The sequence below is a fragment of the Plecotus auritus genome, assembly GCF_963455305.1.
Source record: "Plecotus auritus genome assembly, chromosome: 8".
Taxonomy (NCBI): Eukaryota; Metazoa; Chordata; class Mammalia; order Chiroptera; family Vespertilionidae; genus Plecotus; species Plecotus auritus.
In genome coordinates this window covers 8,015,704-8,039,611 of record NC_137782.1, presented here as the reverse complement: position 1 = coordinate 8,039,611, position 23,908 = coordinate 8,015,704, and the positions used below count along the sequence as shown (strand labels likewise).

Here is a 23,908-nt window from a genome sequence, read left to right as displayed (position 1 = left end):
CAAAGAAAATGGGGTGAATGGTGCTCTCGGCTGGAGAAGTCTATCTTAGACTCTAATATTTGCCATGATTCTCTTTCACCTTGAGACTTACATCCCACACTTAACAAAAACTGAAGTTAAAGCATCTGCCCACTGGGGTAGGGGGAATTCTAACACAGTCCCCAAGCTGCCCCATCCTATCCTGTATAGTTCCCTCCCCTTAGGGACAAGCAGACCTTGTGAATATGATGGGATACACCACCCTGATTATTTTACTAATCACGACCTTGGATTAACCAAAAGAGGTCACGGTGCAGGGTCAGACCTAAGGAGAAGAGCCCTGAAAGGTGCTGGCCCTTCCCGCAAGAAGGTGGAGGGACCCAGGGCACAAGGAGCTGCCATCAGCCTCTGACGGCTGAGAACCCGCCGCCCCACCCCACCGTCTGCAAGAGAACAGGGGCCTCCGTCCTCCAACTACAAGGAAATGAATTCTGAAACAACCATGGGGGCTCGAAAGGGGACTCGAAGCTCCAGAAGGAAATGCAGTCCAGCAGACCCTTAGAGTTCAGCCTCTGAGACCCAGGCAGAGAATCCAGCCGTGCCGGGCCCAGGGTCCGGACCTACGGAACGTGAGCTATGAACAGGCGTTGTTTCAAGCTGCTAAGTTTATTATTTGTTACTCGGTGTTAGAAAACAAATATACTGTGGATGAAAATATTATCAAGGATGCTGCAAAACTATATACTTAATGCTGAGATCTTTAATTGAAGGTTTAATATAAACAGAATATTGCCTGCACAATTGGAGAAAGGGTAACAATTCCACTTGCGGTAATTTATTTTGAATCTGTACTAATTCAACAAGAAACATCTGCTTAATAATCTCTGTTATGACAATTACATCAAATGGGCAATTTGTCAGACATGTTTGCCTTAGAAGGCAATCATCCCGATCTGGCTCTGAGATCGGTTCCTTCACTATCACAAGATCTGGTGCTGAAGCCATAAGCATAACCAGGGGATTGCTCAGACAGCCTCCGTCAACACCCATAACGAACTGCTGAAATCCTGCCGATTATTCATTCCAAGACAGAAAACAACTTGTCTCCTGACTAATTTCCTTCCTTAAGGGTAAGAATAACCCAAAAAGCAAGTTGATGCCTCTCCCTGATTTTACATTTTGTTTTCCTTAAAAAATAACAGATCATCAAGTCTATGTGAGCAAGGCATCTGAATGATGCAACTCTGAACCGCTCTACAGCTTTGTAAACCCAGAAAGGTGTAAACCCAATTATAGACCTGGCTAGACTCATGATTTAAAAAACCCTCTCATGACAACTTGTAGGGATTTAGAAAAAAATACAAATGTAAAACATATTTGTAAATTACACGATTCAAAAGTGCCATCTGCTGGTTTGGTCTAGAAATACTACCCAGTAAAGCTTTCTCATGTACATCCAGAAGGTGGACACAGGGAGGCACATCCCCACTGTCCTGTTTATAAAGAAACACAGTGTTCCACACTATCATTATAAAGGAATGATACCAAAGTTCACAAGTCCCTTATCAGAATGTCTGTGAGGTCTTCATATCTGGAATATTTTGCTTCTCCTGAACAATAGTTTGCTTATACTTCCTGGGCATTATCAACTGAAGTTGTATGCTTTCCTTTCACTATTAGCTGCTAGAAACCTCAGTCCCGGCCCAGCCTCAGAAAAAAGTAAAAGACGTTAATAGATGCAGCTTGTACCCTCTGTTCTACTGCTTTACCCTTTGTATCGCCTTTCACATTTGCTTCTCATTGGACTTTAGAATGAGTGAGTGAGTGAGTGAGTGAGTGTATGTGTGTGTGACTCTCTCTCTCCCTCTCTCTCTCTCTTTGGAGCCACCTTAAATCTTACCTTAAAACAAGCTGAAGTAGTGATAAGTAAATCTCTAAATTGAAGTAAACATTATCAAGATAAGCAAATTAACTTTGAAAACACAACTGAGCTTGGCTATCGCCTGCTTTGAAGAGACTGCTCTGCAGACAAAACAGCGCAGGAGGCAATCACAAAAGGCATAACCCAGTGAAAGGAAGAGCCGCCGACCACAAAGACACCACAGAAAGGAGGAGCAGAGCGGCAATGGCCTGTCCTTTGGACATGACCGCAGTGACACCCTTATCCACACGCTGCTACTTCTCTCACCCATCTTTCACATGTCCGCATCACCTCCCATGGTTTCACAAAAGCTCTATAAATATACATACATACTAGTAACTTTCTGATTGACTCATCACTTACCAGATGTAAAAAACAAGGTTTTGAAGTCAAACTGCCTTACCTGATGTCTTCGTCTGTGACAATGAAAGCTTTGCAGAGGGGTTGAGATGTGTTGAGCCAAACAGCGGGGTTCTTTTCCACAGCAGGGGAGACTTGCCCTGTGATTGGAGCAGAGCTTGTGTGCAGAGCACTGGCAACAGCAGATAAAAGGGTCTCGTCATTACTACCTGGACCAACTCCTGCAATCAGAAAAATGGACTTGTTAAGGGAAATTTCTACATGTGCTTGGCAAACCTATGTCACCTAAAACAACCACTATTTTTATATTCATTTGGGATCATATATATATATTTTGGGGGAGGGGGGGTTAATCATATGTTAAGCTGATATAAGCCAAAGCAGCAAAGGATTAGATAATATCTACTTAATAGTTATTATACACCAATGAATTAACATTAAAGAAACAGTAACAAAATAGCTGAGCAATTCAATAAAACTTTAACATAATTTTAAAATACATTTTTCCAAAAATTTTCCTCAACTTTTTAAAAGTTGGCTACATTTCCTCTAGCAAGGTCAATTATTTTAATGATCTAAGGCCCTTCTGAAGTCATATTATACTCAAGTATCTCCCTTAGTATTTTCCTAAATTATTCCTGGAATAGCTTTCTCTTATAGCTTTTAACATTAATTTCCAGCAATATCTCGACACTTATCTTTCTTGTTTGAAGACTTCAAAGGAGAAACCAATGCCAAGCATGCTGTGCCTACAGCTTTAACAGTTTTTTCAAAATACCTAACAAAATGTCCAAGTTCATCGATTTACCTATTAATTGCACACCTTGACTACTTTTAGGAGACTGGCCCCTATGGCCACATTCAAATGCATTGCTTAAAGTCATAAACTTGTTAAAGCAACAATTCCCAAGAGCAGAGAGGAATGAGACAAGATTCTAACCAACCAATCTGAGGATTTTTAAGCAATCCACAATACGTGAAGATTCAGAAGCTGTAGTTCTCATACTTGGAAAAGGATGCTTCTCTGGAACCTGGCATCAACATGACACGGCAGGCACCTAGCAGCTGAGCCTCCACCCGACCCCACGTGCTGCTGCTGCAGGACTGAGGTGCACCGGCCCCCACCGCTGTGCGTGCAGCAGCAGTTTGTGGAGGGAGAGACGGGGGAGAGCGGGTGGCTCTTCCTTCCATAACAGAAAGGAAGAGCAGGTGCTGGGCGGGGCCAGATGCTGCTTTGAGCAGGAGGCTGGGAAAGTCTGTCACTCAGTGCATTTGGTCCCAGAAGCAGCACATGCGTTCATGTATATGAGAAACCTAACCGAAAGCCAACATTTTTACACAGAAAAAAATGCACTGCCCTGAAGCATCCCTGCAAAACACAAGCGTTTCCTGTACATTCCCCCTGGGTTTCCACAAGAGGTCCCTCATCCAGCAAGGCACACCACCCCCTCCATCCTCCGACTCCACAGCTGCCGCAGAGCCCGCACGCAGGAGGCACCGCCCCACTGAGCTGAGGCAATACCTTGAAGACCTTTGGGTAGCTCCATGGTTTTTATAATTTGTTCTGTTACATCTGATGCACTAAGTCCTTGTAGCCTCTTCTCCCAGAAAAGCTGCAAAGCAAAACATCACTATTAATAGACACATTCTCGGAGCAGAAAGGAGCGCGTCGATGCTGCTGAATAACGAAAATGAAATCATCTCCATCGTTTCCTCATTTCCCCACAGTTTTCTTTACAAAAAGCTACATGGTACTCCAAACAGAAATTACTTCAACACATTATAATTCTTTCAAATGATGTTACTCACAGAAAGTTGTTTTTATGGTTTTATGTAACCTGTTACAGTACTATAGATTGTTACATTAGACACTATAGATAGTTCTTCATAAGGTATCTTCCAAAGAACATACCTTAGGTTCTTAAAGATTCACTCGGTGTGAAAGCGTAATGTTATATTTTATCGGGGGAAGAAAACCAATTACATTATGTAGTTCCGCTTTATCCAGGGTCATTAGGGAAAGCGCTCTTCACCTAGGTGATTTTCCAAGGCACTCGAGTTTAGCCCTTCGGCGTACTTTAAGGCGGCTGGGAGGGTGGGGAGGAGTGTGAGAGGTCATTTTTTATGGAAACTGCTCTGGGCTCTGAGCACACTAGAGCCTCTTCATACCCCAAGGGGCTACTGAGTAGCCAATTGCTTCTCCAAACTCTAAACGAACTAGGCCAGTTCTGCCGTTTGATTTCATAGCCCTTCTATATTCCATTATCTGTCCTAGTTAGCTACTACTTCTCACTACTGTCCTCGACCCATTCAGCATGCATTTACTGAGCTCCTACTATGTGCAGGGCTTGCCCTGTGGATGCAACAGTAGATAACACAGTATCTTTGTCCTCGAGCCTTCATCTTTCTCTAGCCTGTTTCATATATACCACTGCCAAAAAAAAAAAAAAAAAAAAAGATAAAAAAATTCCTTAGGACTCCGTATCTGTCTCTAATCTTGGATCCCTGAAGCCTGTCACATAGGGGGTACTGAGAAAATGTTTGGGTGAATGACTAAATATGGGAGTCACTGGACTTAGAATGAGGATCTTGAGAGACATACAAACCTAAGCTGAAACCCAGCTCTAGATGTATGACCTTGCCCAAGTTCTACAGCTTTAAAAGGCTCAATTTCCTCTTCTGTAAACTGTGGCAGCAGTGACTATCACGTAAGACTATTGTGGGGATTAAACAAGCCAGTACATGTAAAGCACCTGTCACAGAGCAAAGACCAGGTTTTATCTTTACTTTTGGGCTTCTCATTCTGACTTCCAGATATACAAAGTATCAGATAACATTGTCCCCTCCCCCTTCCCAGAAAAATGCAGAGACAGTAAAATAACTGTATTATAGCAGAACTAGAGGCCCGATGCACGAAATTCATGCAAGAGGCTCGGCCCTCACAGCCCCGGCTTCGTCCAGAAGGTCTTCCGGAAGGACATCCGGAAGGTCGTTTGGCTATTTGGTCTAATTAGCATATTAGCTCTTTATTATATAGGATAGTAATATGTTGTATTTACAACAACCTCACTGCTAGCACCAAGAGTACCTGCAATAGAATGTTTCACTGCCCTTTGAATGCCTCTGGTGTATAGTAAGATCTCCTGACATCTCTCTACACATTACATCATCGGCTGAATATGTGGTCAACATATGTGAGGACACAAATACATTAATCATCCTGGGTGAAAGACAGTTAGTGAAGGTTATAAATGATGAATGTGGTAGAAGTCCCAAGAAACCCTGCCTGCTTTCTGTTTTCTCTCCAGGGGGATACCATCACTAAGCTTTGAATATCATAACTACAGAAAGACACTGAAAACAAAGCCAGTTAATTTCTAATGAAAACATATTCAGAGGAACCAGTGAGTATAAGATTAGTAAGTACTTTTATAATGAAATTTCTATAGACATAATTTAATTTGCAAAAAATAAATCAACACTACCAAAAAACAAAGCATGGAAAGTATGTACAGATATGATTAATAATATTTTACATCTAAAAATTCCAATTCTAAATTATCAAAAGTTACATTTTTTACATTCCATAATTTTTAATTCTTAATTTTTAAATTTCTACTACTTCCAAGGGAACGATGAGAAACCCAGCTTGCGGTGGCGGTAAGGACAGGGCAGCGTGGAAGGGGACCGCTGTGCCGATGCAGCCAGCAGTGCTTAGGCAGATGCTGTCACTTAATCTCGTCCTGTGAACTTCTTAAAAGAAGGCAGGCAACGGGGCAGGGTTCTGACGGGCTATGCAATACCAAGGAAACGTCCCTCACTCCCTGTTGAAAGAACCCAAGGATTTCCAGCCCCCCTGCCACTCCTCATTTGGAGGACCGGTGACGGGTCAGGCCCAGGCTCTCGCCAGCTAAGCAGTCCGGGTAAAGGAGGAGGGAGGCCTGGGAAAGAGGAAACCACAATGGGAAGACCAGATTAAAGGAGCTGAAGTTTGTTCTATTTACGGTCCGGTGGATAACATGGATAGCTTTTCACTAAGATGCCCTGAAGCTGTAATTTTCTTGTGATTTCTACCCCACCTATTGCCATGTTGTGATGATAGTAAGGCCTTTAGAAAAACCTCAAAAGGACTCTGAGGATATTTCAAGAACAGAAGGTAGAGGAGAATTAGGGAACACAAGCTACGTTTCTGTTTTGCAGCCAAGCAAGAGGGGAAAGAGACTCGAACCAGCAGCCATGGTCTAGAGCAGAGGTGCTCACCCTTAGCGAGGCTGGCATGTGGGGCTGGGGAAGTCTGTGTGGATGTTAGCAGCAGCACTGGCCTACACCCACTAGATACCAGTAGCAGCACCCCGTTTGTGACCATCAAAAATGTCTCTCTAGACAAGGCCAAGTGGCCATGGTGCATGGCGGAGGGTGGGGATGTGGGGACAAAGTCAGGTCTGGTGAGAACCACTGGTCCAGGGGAGGAGGATAGGAGACAGGAGGTCTGCATGGCAGGTCCGGGTCTCCCAGATGAAACACAAGGCAGACCCCTCCACGGACACACGCCATCACTGCAGCACCCCTCTGTCCACTTTCAAGAGTCTCTGGCCCAGCTCCTCATTCCTGGGCCTTACAAGAACCACCCTAAGTGGCTTGGAGCTGGGTGCCTCTTTGTCACTGCCAGACAAGTAGGGGGTAAGATAAAGCAGAAGTGGGAGAAACATTTCTTATCTCAGGAGTTGAATTTTAATGACTTCCTGGTAGGAAAATAGATATACACAGTAATTTTTTTAATATTTTTTATATTGATTTCAAAGAGGAAGGGGAGAGGGAGAGATAGAAACATTAATGATGAGAAAGAATCATTGATTGGCCACCTTGTGCATGCCCCACACTGGGGATCGAGCCCATAACCCGGGCATGTGCCCTGACCAGGAATCGAACCATGACCTCCTGGTTCATAGGTTGATGCTCAACCACTGAGCCATGCCACCCAGGCCACAATAATTACTTTGAATAATTCCATTACACTTTAGAGTCAATGGTTTTCTGTGGACTGGCCATTTCTAACATCATTCCTATCGGAAGAGGTAGAGTTCCAAACTGAAACAGGACATTTTATATCCCACCCCGTACACCAGGAAGCACCTGTACGTAGAGATTTTAGAAGGACCTTTCTGAGAGCATAAGCATGTGCAAATCTGTGACTGATACAGAGAAAGGCACAGAATGACTTTAGGTGTTCAAGGATAGGTACAGCAACAAAACAGAACTGGTGGGTTGATCTTGAACATGTCAATTTCCGTAAATGCTTAGCATGTAGCTATCAGTAGGGCCTGGCCAATTCTAAAATAAAAGCCCTGAGAAAAAGTGCCTCAACAAAGTGAGCCACACAAAAGCTTAAAACTTCTTTTAGTCCTCATTTATTGTCTTAAAATGCACCTTCCACAAATCATTATAAAGAAACACTGAAATTTCAATAATAAAGCTAGGTAAAGTCTATCAAACTTCCTATATATCTGAACTCCCATCTTTTAAATACCATAAGCTGAATATCAGCTTCTAAGTGAAGAAGCCTATAATAACTGACTCCACAGCAGACTAGAAAAACTAGGAGCTCAAGCCTGAAGCCCCGAGCCTCTTCAAATACCCTCCCTTACCTCAGACTTCCTCTGAACCATTTCAGCATAACCATTTTACCTACCTCCTGGCTCCGAGGAGTGAGTATTCCACCACCTTTCTAAGACTACAAAACTTGAGTCTGGTCACAGCTTCTCCTGCCTCCTGCGGATCTTGTCTCATCAATTTGCCCAACTTTTCCTCTCACCTTTCTCCTCCCCTTTCCTCTCCTGGGGCTTCTTCCCCTGAAGTGACAGATATACTCATATTGAGGTTTTTCTAAAGGCCTTACTATCATCACAACATGGCAATAGATGGGGTAAACCATCTCTGCCTTCCTCCTTCCACTACAAGAGAAACTTTGATAACCTGAAAACTGTCCTTATTCATACTACTTCTCCCTCAAACCATCTCTGCCTTCCTCCTTCCACTACAAGAGAAACTTGGTCTTATTTCCTCACGTTCCATTCATCTTTTTCCTTCAAACGTGGACTCCACTCCTACTACTGTGAACACTGACCTGCCCAAGGTCACAGTAACCTTCTAATTACCAAATCCAACTCCTGATTGATTCCAGCCCACTTTGCCCCACTTCACCGCTGCAATCAAGGGCTGTCAGAAGACTCTGAAAGTTGCCTTTTCTGATGGTTCTCTATATGTTTTGTATTTCCTAACATTAAAAGTTAAAGCTTCTAACAGTAATTGTCAAAGAAATAAGACTATTTGCATTTTTTCTAATGGAAACAAATACTTAAAATGCCTAAGATGGGATATACCTTTTAAAGTATGTGAAGACAAAAGTGTTAATATTTTGTAAAATAGAAGAAGCAAAGTTAACTTTCAAACCTCACCATTTTAAGAGTTTTAATTGGCACAGTCTTCATCTGTCAAGAGCATGATGCTGGACACACAACTGGCACTCGCATCTTGCCTGATGAAGTTGTAGCCAAGCGGAGGGCGTACAGGGTAACAGAAAGACCACTAGTTCGGGAGCTTTATTCCTGACTCAACCACTAAACAGACGTACTGCCTTAGGTAAGTCACTTGACTTCTTTGTATTTTCACCAGCAAAACAGAAATACTAGTAACTGCCTTAATCTATCTCAGAAGGTTATCAAAATAGTGACGACAAAAAAAAAAAAAAATGAGAAAATTCTTGAAAAATATAAGTATTTTATTGAATTGCTCAGGATACTTTCTAACGTTAAATACAATGAACATCTTATTCACTTTCCTAAGGCTTTTGCTAAATCTAATCAAAGAACAAAGGACCTTGTCATATATTTGTAGACTAATGCAAAACCCAGAAAATGAGCACTTCATAGGCACTGACTCATGAAAAGCTAAATACACAAGACGCTGGGGTAGGGCTGTGCAGAGAGGGACAGTGTTTCCTGCCCAGAAGGAGTTCGCTGTCCAGTGTGTACACTGTTCTTCTCCAAATCAACCCCATGTGATGTGTGAGCTGCCTAATTTTGGTCAGCAAAACCCAACTTAACTTAAATACCGTGGCCAGCAAACATCAAAAGACAAACATGAGCTAGCCCCTTATTTTGTAAGAGTGGCCTACGAAGAAAGGGCTACGATGACAAGAAAATGATGATGTAAATCAAGGAAAAACTTGACTCATGTGGTTGTGCAAACTACAGTGAGATCTTTTGTTAAGGCAACAGGTAACATTTAAGGCGAAAGAGGATGGAAGAATGAAGCAAATGCACAAAGAGCTGAAGAGGGTGGGGAGCGGCCGCCATCTGCTGTGGCTGCCTGTCCAAATCCTCACACGATGCTACCTAACTCACAGAGTGGGCACGTAACGCCCGTCAAATGCCTCCAGCGGTACCATTACCCTCAGATGATCCTGGAGTAAGAGTGCTCATTTGCGATGCCTGTAAGTTTTTCATGTGCTGCTCCCACAGGGAAGTTTTCATAGTAATTTTCTCACTAATACATAATCAGTCCACACAGGGACTCAGGCATGCTCCTTCATTTCAGTTGTTTGTCACATTTCCACTTGGAATTATTTGTTCAGTGTGTTTTTTCATTATTATATTGAAAGTTTTATGAGGACAGGGTGCATGTCTGACATTTGCGTTTATACAACACCTATAAATATAACCTGCAATGCATGCTGGTGAGTAAGTAATGATTTCAAACCCACTCACCAGCAGGAACTGTGATCTGCAACAGATAGAGAGCCTTCATTATCTTTACTGTTTATCAGAAGAGATGGCCTTTAGAAAAGCTTTCTTTTTTAAAAAAATATATTTTATTGATTTTTTTTTTTTTACAGAGAGGAAGGGAGAGGAATAGAGAGTTAGAAACATCGATGAGAGAGAAACATCGATCAGCTGCCTCCTGCACACCCCCCACTGGGGATGTGCCCACAACCAAGGTACATGCCCTTGACTGGAATCGAACCTGGGACCCTTCAGTCCGCAGGCCAACGCTCTATCCACTGAGCCAAACCGGTCAGGGCAAGAAAAGCTTTCTTGAAACTAACTTCAATCATGTGAGTTAACTCCTATTTTTTAAGTGGAATATCAATAGATACTTCTTCTTTTTTAATAATGGTAAATCAAGAAATAGAAGCATGTATTCACTATGTAAAATATGACATTAAACAACCACTAGAACTAAAATCAGGTTACAAATCCTCAAAATTATCTGAAGTATGGACTTAAATGGAAAACCCATACTGCAGAACAAAAACGGAAATACTAGAAAATGACAATAAAATGTTAGAAACAGCATATAAACACAATAATAGAATCAAGACCAAACATGTTCATACTATCAATAAATGTAATGGAAAACTCACCAATAAAAGAAAAGGACTGTCAGATCAGATGGAAGAAAATAAACTCTATGTTTCATGCAAGAAACATTATCTAAAAATAAAGGGGCTCATCCTATATAATAAAAGGCTAATATGCAAATCGACCAAACGGCGGAATGACCTGTAGCTATGACGCGCACTGACCACCAGGGAGCAGACGCTCAATGCAGGAGCTGCCCCCTGGTGGTCAGTGCACTCCCACAGGGGGAGCTCCACTCAGCCAGAAGCCAGGCTCACAGCTGGTGAGTGCAGCGGTGGTGGCGGGAGCCTCTCCCACCTCCACAGCAGCGCAGGATCCCTTGGGGGATGTCTGACAGCCTGCTTAGGGAGCAGTCGGATATCCCCTGAGGGGTCCCGGACTATGAGAGGGCACGGGCTGGGCTGAGGGACCACCCCCACCCCAGTGCACGAATGTCGTGCACCAGGCCTCTAGTAAAGTTGAAAATAAAAAGAGCAAAGAAATAGCAAGCAAATATAGATATTAATGAAAAAAAAAAAAAGGTACCAATATTATTATAAGACTAGAGGCCCAGTGCACGAAATTCATGCACAAGTAGGGTCCCTAGCAGCTGCCGGCGGGGCCTCCCTTCCCCGGCTGCTGGCTGCCGACCAGGGCCTTCCTTCATTCCATGCCGCCCTCTGGTGGTCAGCTCACATCACAGCGAGCAATCAAACTCCAGGTGAGTCGAACTCCCGAGGGGACACTTTGCATATTTGGCTTTTATATATATAGATTACTTCAAGGCAATAATTATCAAATAAAACAAGGCATAACCCATTATAACTTATTAACTTCTAAATAATAAATGTCATCTTAAAAATAAAATAAAATAAAAGATAAATGTCATCTTAACAAATTTGATGACAAAACTGGAGTTTAAATTTCTATGGGGAAAAGTAAATGTATAGACTGAGTGCAAATCTTGTTAAGAAAGCTTAATTTTGCAAATCTGAATTGAAAAATTTAGCATAAATGCTTTAGTCTGTCCAACTTTACAACTACTCAAATAAATGCAAATTTAAAATGAAACTACCAAAAAGAAAAAGTATTGTGCCAAAGAAGGAAAGCTGAAACCAAATGAACATGACTTTTCAATAGACTTTTAATTTGGATACAACCACATTAAAAGGTTTCAAAAATCATTAATAGTCAATTAATTATATTTTGGGGAATTTAGCCAAGGAAACACTGTACAACACAGGAAGGAACTTATACGTATACATAAGGATACTCATTAGCGTACTACCTATAATAGTGAAAAATTGGAAATAATATGGAAATGGTTAAGTAAATCATGTTAGCACAATACACAGTTGTTAGAACATTGCATGCAAATTATATAAAGCATGGATAAAATTTATATAATGTAATAGTATATAATTTAATAGTAGTTAAAATTTTTTAAAGTACGCTTATTTTTATGATGTTTTCAAAAGAAGCATTAAAATATTGAAAGACTATAGAGTGTTAAAATTCTATTGTAATTATATTATAAAAAAGGAATTACGAGTATTTTTCTTTTATTTATCTATTCCAAATTTCTTTCTCTTATAAGTAAAGCAAATAATATTTTATAACTTTTTGTAAGGACTGATATTTAAGGAAACCCTTGACAACATTCTCAGCTCCCACTTCTTCCCATGAAAACCCTGATCTCTAACCAACTTGTCTCCTCATCCCTTGCCCATTCCCATGTAACAGCTTTCAGAACACTACTTTCCCTATTGGAATGTCCTCTCCCTCCCATTTGCTTTTCTAAATCCCACTCAATCTGTACAGTTCAGCATATTCCCACATCTTTTCTGAAGATTTCTCCAAACCTCCTAGTTATAGTAACCTCACCCTTCTTGAACTCCTATAGCACTGTCTATACTATTTATTTGACCCTTTCTACATGGCATCTTCCCAACATCACCCAGAGTCATGCTTTTAAGTAGTACAGAACATGGCATCTGTTCCTCTGCACCCCTATGTTCACTGCAACATTGTTCACAAAAGCCAAGAAATGGAAATAACCTATGTGTGCATTAACAAATGAACAGATACAGAAAATGTGAGCTACACACACACACACACACACACACACACACACACACACACACACACAGGATTATCATCAGCCATTAAAAAAAAAAAAAAGAGGAAGGAAATCTTGCCATTTGCTGAGTGAAATAAGTCAATACTGTATGATCTCACTTTTATGTGGAATCTAAAAAAAGCCAAGCTCTTAGAAACAGAGAGTATATTGGAGATTGTCAGGGGCTAGGGGTGGGGGAAGTGGGGAGATGTTGGCCAAAGGGTACAACTTTCAGTTATAAGATGAATACATTCCAGGTACCTAATGTACAGCATGGTGACTACAGTGATCAAAACTGTATTGTGCACTTGAAAGTTGCTGAGAGAGATCTTCAACATTCTCATCACCACCACACGCCAAAAAAATGGTAATTAGCCCAGCCAGCGTGGCTCAGTGGTTGAGCATCAACCTGTGAACCAGGAGGTCACAGTTCAATTCCCAGTCAGAGCACATGCCCCTGTTGCAGGCTCGATCCCCAGTAGGGGGCATGCAGGAGGCAGCTGATCAATGATTCTCTCTCATCACTGATGTTTCTCTCTCTCTCCTTCTTCCTTTCTCTCTGAAATCAATAAAAATATATTTAAAATAGTAATTATGTGAGGTGATGAATGTATTAACTAATGTTATTGTGGTAATCATTTTGCAATGGATATGTGTATCAAATCATCATGTTGTACACCTTAAACTTACACAATGTTATATGTCAATTATATCTCAATAAAACTGGGGGGAAAAATCATCCTTAAAAAGGCAGACTTCTGGAAAGAAGTAAAGTTTCACATCCTTTGAAAGAAAAATTAGCAAACAAAATAAAAAAATCTAGGATCAAATGGAAGATTTAAATCTACTTCACTGATTTAAATATTTACTTTTTGATAAAAAAAAAGTGAATATTCTGTAAGAAATGTAATTAATATTCAAAGGCTATCAAAAACACCCAAAGCTATCAGCACCCTATAGTCTAATAATTAAAAGGAAGAATGGATTAAAGATGAAATTTCTTTGATTTGAGGATAAAAGAGAATAATAGCATGAGACCAGAAAGTATCAAAAATGACAGCATCAAAGAAATAAGGAAGAAACAGAAATGTGAGTTTTTCAGATAGTGAAAGAAGAAAACTAGGAAAGACACCTTTAACAGCAAAATCACAATTCAGTTAGATTTAAAAGAATTTGGCGTGTTTTACATATTGGGCCAAATAAGGACATCTCAATGACCTTGCCATTTGGAACAATAGTCTTATAGCTGATAGAGTTCCCTCCACCCCACTCCAAATTTCTTTTTACACTAACGAAAAGACAAGCACTCATTAAATATGATGATAGTGTATATATAAAACCATCTGGCTAGTTACCCTACCATAACCAGGTTTTACCAATCCCATCTCTACCTTATATTTTAATTGTAGGCAGAAATTTCTGCTGAATTCTGTTTAATGCACATTTGGTTACATATCCTAATTTGTACTTGTAAAGCTAAAGCATTTCCAGGACGCAATGCATTAGAAATTCATAATTTATATATTTTACAGAATTCAAATTAGACTGCCAGACCTAGGCATAGGATGTCTGTTACATAAGACAGAATTATTAATTTCTATGATTGCATCACATCTAAATTAAGTACTTCAAACCTATTCAAGGTAGAGCCTCAATTAGGACACAAAAATCTAATCCTAGTTCTAGGTCTGAAAATTCAACACTTTAAAATTATAATACCACTAGCTTGAATATCTTATTAAGAGAACATGATATGGTTAAAGAATAAAAACATTTATATCTACAGAAACCTCATTGTCTAATTTAGTTACTCTATGACCAAAATAACTTCTCCAAGTGGAATATTTGGTAATTTACATTACCAATCTAGTTCAATGAAGCTATACAAAAGATAGCGAAATTGGAAGAATCATTTTTACCTATGTATTTTTTACTATCTCCTAAATAACATGATTAGCAGTTATCTGCCATACATATGTTAAAACACAATTAAAATCAACAGTTTTCCTTTACCAAAAAAACTTGAGTCTAAACTGGAATAGTCAGAATTACAAACCATAATTTTAAAAACATTAACACAAAAGTTGTCTCTCTACTATTTTGTCATATTTGCACAGTGCACAATCCAACATTTTGAAATCCCATTAGTGAAACAGTAGTTAAATATTATCTCAATTCTTACGTTGAAGATAAAGAAGGGAAAAGACAACTAATGTCTTAGATTAATCAAAAATATCCGGCCAAAATTGTCAGGTGACATGAGGATAAAGTGAAAAAACAGTCCAAACTCTTAGAAAAGTAACCTCCTAAATAATTTTAACCCTTCCTATCTATGCAAGCTACAAGGTAGATAAAACCCTCAAAAGATCTGGGTTAAAATGACATGCTTTTTCAGGGGGGTGGGAGGAGATTGAGAGGTAGGATTCAGCTTTTTTTTTTTTACATTCTTTTCATTTGAGAATAATCTCATAAACCTTAATAAAAGAAGGAAAACTTGAAACTACTTAATACATCAAAGAATAAAGAGCAACTGATCTGGTTACTTCAACTTCAAAAATCTAGGTCACCAATATCTCTATAGCCAGATGAACACTCAGCAAATGTATTTACTACTTTTTTAAATCTGATGAACTTAGGTGTAGAAAACAAATTACTGTTAAAATGACCATAATTTGTTACTCAATTCGTCTTTAAGAAAAATATTTGGGTTTGTAGATTATACTGAGGATGATTTGGCAAAGAAAAGATGAGAATAAAATCTACTACATACGATCTGTCCTCAATAAAACAATGCAGATTTCCAACATGGGACTAATATTTTAGTTATTCCACTTTCTTTATCTTTTGGGCTTTTTGAAGCAAACTGTCTTAGCCAATTACATACTTTCAAATTTTTCAACAAAAATCTTTACAAGAAAACGATTTTAATATCACCAAACAACCAAAGGACAAGATGTTCAAGACTTCGGAGAGTGTGTAAGAAAGAATACAGGCACAGGGAACGGCTTTATAGAGGCGGGCGAAGTTCAGAATGGCAGAGTTCCTTCCCTGTTGTAAGGAAAACACTAACCCTACCAGTCTGGTAACTACCTCTGGGCACAGCAGTAAAACCGAAGGGAAGAGCCTGGTACGAAAAGCCCCACGGCTCCGAGGAAACCTGAGTGGTGACAAGAGCCTCAGGCACATGCAGGTACGCATCTTTTACATTGGATGTGATACACTTACATGGCCCCTGTGGGATCTCTTGGGGACCAACAGTAAAGCAAGTTTAGAACTTCAAATCTTGAGACATCTATAGCAAGATGCTGATCCAATGTGGCTCCAAATATCTTCTGTTTTCCTGGCTCACCTGAAGAGGAAAAAACACTACAGAGGATGTGGGAACTGAATTTCTTTATGTAGTTTCTCCTAGAGCAACTGTCTGAAAGTTCTGGCCCAATCCTTTATCAAGCCTAGAGATGAGACACTTGAGGGACTAGCGAAAAACAAAATTCAAATGGAAATGTGGAGCGAGACATCTAAAAGGGGAATACGAGAGCACAAGATAATCGTGTAGGTCAATCAGTGTTGCTCTAAGTTCGAGGAGGCAGAGAAAGGAGAGAAAAAAAAAATGCACAGAAGTTTCTCCCTCCATTTCCTCACCCTAATTGCTACTAAAAATTCACAAAGTACCTGAACTTTTTTTTACCACCATAAGGGAATGAATAAGCAAGGTTGCTTGGAAAGCTTAAGCGTTTAGTGAAGACCCCTCCCCTGGCTATGTGCCTTATTAAGCAGCAGGGAGGCCTTTCAGATAACACTTTTTCCTGAGAAAAGATTCTGGTGGAATACAGCTTGAGGCAATACAGAGAGAGACTAATACATCCAATTTATACAAAAGTGGAAGTCACAGGACAATTCACCATATTTACAAAGTTTGTTTTTCAAAAGGGGAGGGATAGCTTTCATGTAATAAGAAATCAGAACAAAAAGTAGTTTCCAAATAAAAGATTTTTAGACTAAACAACACAAACTGCATCCTTCCTCCCCTTAAGAAATACTATCCCTAGGAAGATAATCTTTAAAAAACTAAGTTTAGCAGAATCAAGTCTGATGTACATTACCACACAAAAGCATAAAAATGTAGTCTATAATATTAATTTAGATTCATTTGGAATTAACTTAATTTTTTTCTTAGAACATTGTACCTAAATATTGAATTATTCATTCTTCTCCAGCATTCATGTAATCGCCTAGGTCCGGACATAAAACAATTTTCTTTCCAAATATACTCCATTTTAACCAGAGTTTACTTAAACTATATCTGGTAAAAATACCAGAATTTTCTGAAAACTGAAATTGGAGAACTAATTAGATCCTTACCTGACGTGGCTGCTCGTTCATTCGTTGTGGGTCTGATTTCACTTTATTATTAGGATGATTGGTGACTTTGGTTACTGGTTGTTTGAAAATTGATGCTGTTTGTCTAATTGGCAATGTTGTATTTAAGTCTGGTTTACCCTGTGGATATAAGCATGTTTTCATTAAAAAATGTTATACATAAATATAATTACGTAGATGAATTCTTATTAATCCAATATCCACTACTTTAAATCTGATTATTCCAAACTTCTCAAAATCATTATTTTAAATACCCTGAAGTACATTTTTAGTACTTTATAATCTAAGACACACAGGGTGGGGCAAAAGTAGCTTTACAGTTGTTCATATGGAAAATGATGCAATAAATAATACAAGAATGAACTTCCTGTTTCCTGTACTCACAACTATAAACCTGCTTTTGCTCCACCCTGTATTTTTTTAATAAAAACTTTATACTTTTAAATGTAAAAAAATTCTCTCTAGAAAATTCATAATTAATTTGATTATGTTTAAAGTTGGGTTATACAAAAGGAAGGAGCGCTTTCAGAACAATAACCAGGACAGTGGTCATTTCCACGTTCTGAGAATGGAAAATAATGGCATACTTGGCCATTAAAATACAAACAACCTGGTCAGCCTCTCAAAAAGCCACATAAATTAACCTTCCCCTTTTACAGAAAGATAATTAGAAATGGAGTTCTAATTTCTAGCAAACAGAACTCAATTTAGAAAAATGTGTTCTAGTGAAGTCAAAATGAGGCACAGAATCGCCATTAAGTTCATTTGCAATACTTTAACAAGGGGTGGTGGGGTGGGCTGGCCAGGGAGGGTGAGAAAGAAAAAGAACAAAATGTGATAATGGCAAAAAATATAAAAAGTCATATATACCTAAAAACAATACACATCTGCTATTTTTTAATATGGAAATATACTTGATAAATGATAGGAGTCAGTGAACTTTTATCTTTACATTAGTGATCCATGTAAAAATTATAATCTCAACTTTCAAACTCCAAAATAGTGCTTCTTAAACTTGAGCTTTTGTCAGAACCCACCCAGGGGGTTTATTGAAACACAGATCACTGGGACTCAATCCCAGAGATTCGACTCAGTAGGTCTGAGGTGGGCCTGGGAATTGGCATTTCTACTAAAAGACTGCAAATTGGTAGCAGACAAACCGAGTTTAACCCATAGTCGTGTTCTGCTCCGTTTTGGAGGGTCTTTGATAAATTAAACTGACAGCTACAAATCTGGAGACCACACGAAATCCAGAATTCAAGCTTCTCTTAAAAACTCAAAGATCTAGAAAAACTGGACTTGATTTAGCCACTATTAATAGGCCATGATTGACCAGCGATGGCTGCCCACTCGAGGTATCAAGGGTCCTTGCAGAATTTCTCAACAACTCCCTCCGTGTTACCTGAGCCCTGTGGGGATGGAGTTTGTGACCTCTGCTTAAATGATGTCTAGAAAAATAAGCATCACAATAAATTAATCTGACAATTATTACAGTATCATTTGGACCCACTATTACATGAGAGTCTCCACCTCCCTCCCCCCACCTGAGCCCTCAAACACACACTCCTCTGTATGCACTGGGCATGCTTGTTATCCCTTTATCTCGCTCATTTTTCCCCAGTGCATGCGCTTATCTTTATGAGCTATATTCACCTTAAATAACTCTAACAACATTATTTCTCAGGTATTTAGCTCTTATCTTTATGAATTTAAAAAAAAAACTGTTATTTAGAAGTGTACAAACCTAGCCAATAGGCTGCAAAATAACCACTTACTATGTCATTTTTAAAAAGTGTGAGACCCGGGAATGTGTATTTTTAAAAGCTTTCCTGATAATTCTGATACCACAGGTTTCGACACCTCTGATTCACGACAGCATCCTGAGGCCCTTAGGGAAGCCACCCGATCTATAAAATAATCAATATTCAATCCTAAAGAAGCTCCACACCTAAACGCTTATGGAGAACTTTTCCTGCCACTAATTGGTTATAATTAGTATATATCACTAAACAATACCTTTGGTTTTGTTATTGTTCTTTCATAAAAAACATATAGTCTGCTCATATTGGAACAAAGATGGCATCAGTGGACACAGACGTATACCTCAATTGTATGAGCAAACAAGGTCAAGCCAGTAGGATTCTCATTGTTACAAAGGATGACTGGAGGCAGCAAAGACTACCCCAAACTATGCATTCTGAATCCAGGCTGGAAGGAAGCATGCAATGTAAAACTACTGGTGCTACAATAGTAAGACTGATCTTTTTTTTTTATTAACTCATGTTTTTTATTCAATAAGTAAAAATTAGAAAAGCTGGCTAAAAATATTCAGAATATACAATTAACTTCTACTGTCTAACATTGAGACAGACAATTCATTCCCAGTGGCATGAATAAGATTACTCAAGAGTGTGCTATTACTTTCCTCTTGATCTTCTGTTTTTTATTATTTTTTTCTCCTTTTAATTGGCCTTCAAAGCTCTGAAGACAGAATTTTTTACTAATTAATTTTGTATTCCAAAACAGTCTCATGTAATCTGGAAAGCTGGACTAACTGGTTTTCCCAGAAACTCACAAATCAGTACATTTTATTACCACTCTCTCCTCAGGACTGCCAGAGTCACTTTTAATTCATGCCCAGTTGTGTGTCTGAATTTTGAGAACTACCAATCTGCTATAAATTCAGGAGCTATAAAACAAACACCTATTTGTGGGTGGTTTTGTGTGTGTGCGCGCGCACGCTGTTTTTTGATTCTCATCTGAGGATATATTTTTCACTGATTTTTAGAGAGAGTGGAAGGGAGGGAGGGAGGGAGGGAGGGAAGGAGGGAGGGAGGGGGGGGGGAGAGGGGGAGAGAGAGAGAGAGAGAGAGGGAGAGAGAGAGAGAGACTGATGTGAGAGAAACACCTCAATTGGTTGCCTTCCCCAGGGCACCAGTCAGGCTACAGACTGAACTTGCAATCCAAGTACGTGCCCTTGACCCTGGGGATGGGGAGCTGAGGGGGAGCTGAGTGCACTCTAACCACTGAGAAACATGTCCAGGGCAACACTTTTTTTGATGGGATAAAGATTAAAACTATTCGTGCATGTATTTGAAATCTTCCCTTTCAATAGAAGAAAAAGAAGTTCCTTAAATTACAAAATTAAACTGGCAAAATCACATTTTAATGTTAGAACTAAAAGTTTCTAACCTATAATAAATTTTCTGAGTATACTGACCAGCCCTCTAATCAAAGTTTAATGTATTTTACAATAATGTGCATATTAGGCTGGAAGTACTCAAAAAACTCAAATAATTTTGAGGGTCTATTCTATTGCCCTAGGTGCCAAGAATATCATTTTTTAAAATCTTTTACTTCATCTATTTCCAAGAAATATCTTGAGATGTCTCTTTTACACTCAGAAAGAACAAATATGCAAACATTAATTTCTAAAAATAGAAAATCAAGGACAAGGAGTAAAATTTCCTTTTGAAAAGGTTAACAGTAATTGACACTAGAGCTGAGCATCAAATAGGGACGTGTGTTTTTTGGGGCCTGGGTGAAAAGAGATTAAATTATATAGATATCATGATTAGAGGAGGAAGTATACCAATTAATGAAGAAAACAAAAGCTGTCCTGATATTAAATCTAGAAAAAAATTAAAGGCACTTGACATCACAACAAATATTAAGCAGATTTCAAATGCTTTTTCTTTCCTCAATGACCTTCCATAAAACCAAGAAAAGAACATTTAAAGGACAACACAGTGGAGGTGATTCTGAAAGGGACCAAACCAGCGTGCAGCCTTTCTGTTCCCTAGATTAAGGCTAGAAAACAGGCTAACCAAAGAGATGGGTGAGGAGTGCACTTTTTTTTTCATTCCTAATCCCTAAAACTGTTTTGAAAATATATATACACCACCTACATTTTAAAGTTGACATCAAGAATATTTCATATTTTAATGGAAATGGTTTCAAAGGATCCACTTACTAGAGTATTTAATCACTGACACTTTAATAAACTGTTACATCACTTTAAAATATACTCAACATAATCTAAATAGTCCCACCATCAACCCATTTATACATGGACAAGCTGAAGTTACATATTTTATTTCCCTCCTTTTTCTCTTTGAATAATTCCATTCCCAGTGTTATTTCCTATTTTAAATTTGAAAACCTTTAATTGATCATTTATCTCATGAAATTATTTCTTTTAACTTTCTGTGACCATAGAGCTCTTAATGATAAAAATAAATAAATCTATTCTGGCTTATTACAATTACTTGTATAGTACTGACCAAAAACGATAAATTACATTTTAACAAATAATTATTAAACATAAGAGATGAAAAATCAAATAAATATATTAAGAAGTTATTTAAAAATAACTTCATGGCCTTGAATGAGTATTACTAATTGCTAAAATGGGTCAAGAGTTGGTGTCAATTCTATTTATAGTCTTCTTTTTTTAATGTACCACTAAGAATTCTTGTTCACATAAATGAGGAAATAGAATGACTTTTCTCCTGTCACTCAATTCTTTTGAACTTCTTTTGAGTTACAGGACAAAATGTGCACCATCAAAAATTGTAATCATCGGCCTCTACGTTAAGTCCTCTGTAAATGCTGTTGCAAAGAATGGTGCGAGCAGAAAGACTTCACTGTTGTCAAGTCATTCATTTTTCCATACCAACACCAATATTTCACACTGTCCCTTACGGAGACAATGTGGTACCTTGGCAGTGCTGGGAACAAGTGAGAAGGGAGCATGTGCCCTTCAGGAGAACTGAAAGTGGACTGTGAAAGGGGAACTGGGCACAAAGGGCCCTGTACTCTCCCAGGCTCCTTCCCAGGTCCCCTGGAACATGCCAGTACATACGTGAAAGTTCAGGACACGGAACAACTAGAAACCCATCCATGTGGTGAGAGCAGGGAAAGCTTTCACACAGCACAGCTGGAACAGCAGGTGCTTAACCTGTATATTCTAAATACCACATTTTCAGCCTATCTTTACATAAAGCTGCTGTGTAACAGTTCCGAATTGTGCATATTCTATCTACATATTTTACCTTTAAGATTCAGGCAAATTTTGTACTTTAAAAAAAAAAAATTACATTAGCCATGTTTGTTTTAATGTAAAAATGTTGCTCTCCCTACCCAAAATGTTCTAATGGAACGGATACTTCCAAGTAACATTTTGATTCTCTGGCTCTGCATATACTACATGCCCTCAAGAGATAGTCATGCCACAATCTGAGAAACAGACTATTTTCCTAAGGTCACTTTCCTCATCTGTAAATGAGGATTAACAACAACTACCTGTAGGATTCTCATAAAGATCAAATGAGGTAACACACGTATAACGCTGCTGCTGCTAAGGCAGCTTGCGTTCAGTCACTGAACAAATACGGAGTGCCTACTATCTGTCAGGCACTCATGCATGCGGGGCATACAGTCATTAGCCAGTTACCTGTCACGGTATTTTGAATTTAATTTAAAAAGGTCCGCCGCTCGCGTCTACAGACACTTAAGGCATGCAAATGGTTAACAAAACATCAAAATCCCTGCCTCAGAACTTACATTCCCGGGGTAGAAGGAAGGCAACAATTAGCAAAGTAGGTTTATCACTTATAGTCACATTGGACGTAAATTCTACGTAAGCAGCAGCTATTTCTACCACTGCCCCAAATGTCTCAAGCCAGAATTGTAGCAGGCATCAAGTCCTTCTTCCTCCACTCACCAGGTACTTACATGCACTAATTCTCTTGAGTCCCACACCTTTCCTTGCCTCCTGCTATAGCATTAATTCAAGACATCTCTTTCCTAGACTACATCAGCCCAAATTGCTTTCTCTACTTCGTTTCACCTTTCCCTAATCCGTCCTCCATATTGCACCCATTCTATAGAATCCAATACCCAACCGGATGCCCACCATCGCAGCAGCTCACGTGTTTCTCAAACTACAGATACTGTCCCCACGATATAGTAACTCTCTACAAGAATTTATTTTTAGTATTTTGTGGAAGATCATCAAAACAAGCACCTGCTAGGTCGTTTGGTTGACTACCTAGGACACAGCCATACAGAATTTAAAGCTGTGTGAATTATAATCACAATTGCATATTGCCATTGTTTGAGAAATGAATGACAGACTTATATAATTAATTCCATTCAAGAGAATATGATGCTCTTTATTTCAAAATGTATCAAATTGATGAGAATAGAGAAACGTAGGGAAAGAACGGAGTCTTTCCAAGGTATTAGTAGAACTGACAAGCCCAGGTAAAAAATAACTTGTTCCATACCATACAAATATAGTAAGAAATGTGTAAAATACATCATATGTTATATTAATGTTAGGGAGTTTTAATTTTATTAGTTTGTAGCTTTAGTTGATAAACATTTGATGTTCTTAAGAGCCAGAAACACATGGAATCAAGTTTAGTGCTTACACATCTGAAACATGAAAATAAAATATCTAACAACAAAACCAAGCTTCTTAAACACATCTTGCACTAAGAATCAATATACTCTTCTTTATCCAATCCTAGTGTTCTCCAATTAAATTTTTAAAGAAACAGAACATCTTTTTAAGAAACAAACTTCTTAAAATGTTGAGACTATCTCTGAAACCTTGTAACATCTCCCGAGAGCTTGCAAAAATGCCTAAATGATATGTAGCTTTCAGAGCAAAGTTTCTGTTTTTCTTATGTACCTATTGAGGCTCGAGAACTGTGCTGTCCAATATGGTAGCCACTAGGAATA

General features: G+C 38.9%; 1 protein-coding gene across 2 annotated transcripts in view; it reads right to left on the bottom strand.

Moving 5' to 3' along the window:
* MBD2 (methyl-CpG binding domain protein 2) overlaps positions 1–23,908 on the bottom strand; it is a 48,976-nt gene that overhangs the window by 3,700 nt on the left and 21,368 nt on the right. The window contains exons 3-6 of one of the 2 annotated variants that reach the window (XR_013961372.1): positions 17,141–17,278; positions 16,004–16,127; positions 3,783–3,873; positions 2,304–2,481 (exon numbers count right to left, since the gene is read on the bottom strand). Coding sequence is in view for 1 of the 2 variants with exons in the window: in XM_080683250.1 (XP_080539376.1) it covers positions 2,304–2,481; positions 3,783–3,873; positions 17,141–17,278 (407 nt within the window). In the remaining variant the exon portion in view is untranslated. The remainder of the gene's footprint in view (positions 1–2,303; positions 2,482–3,782; positions 3,874–16,003; positions 16,128–17,140; positions 17,279–23,908) is intronic. The other variant, XM_080683250.1, reaches the window with a different exon arrangement.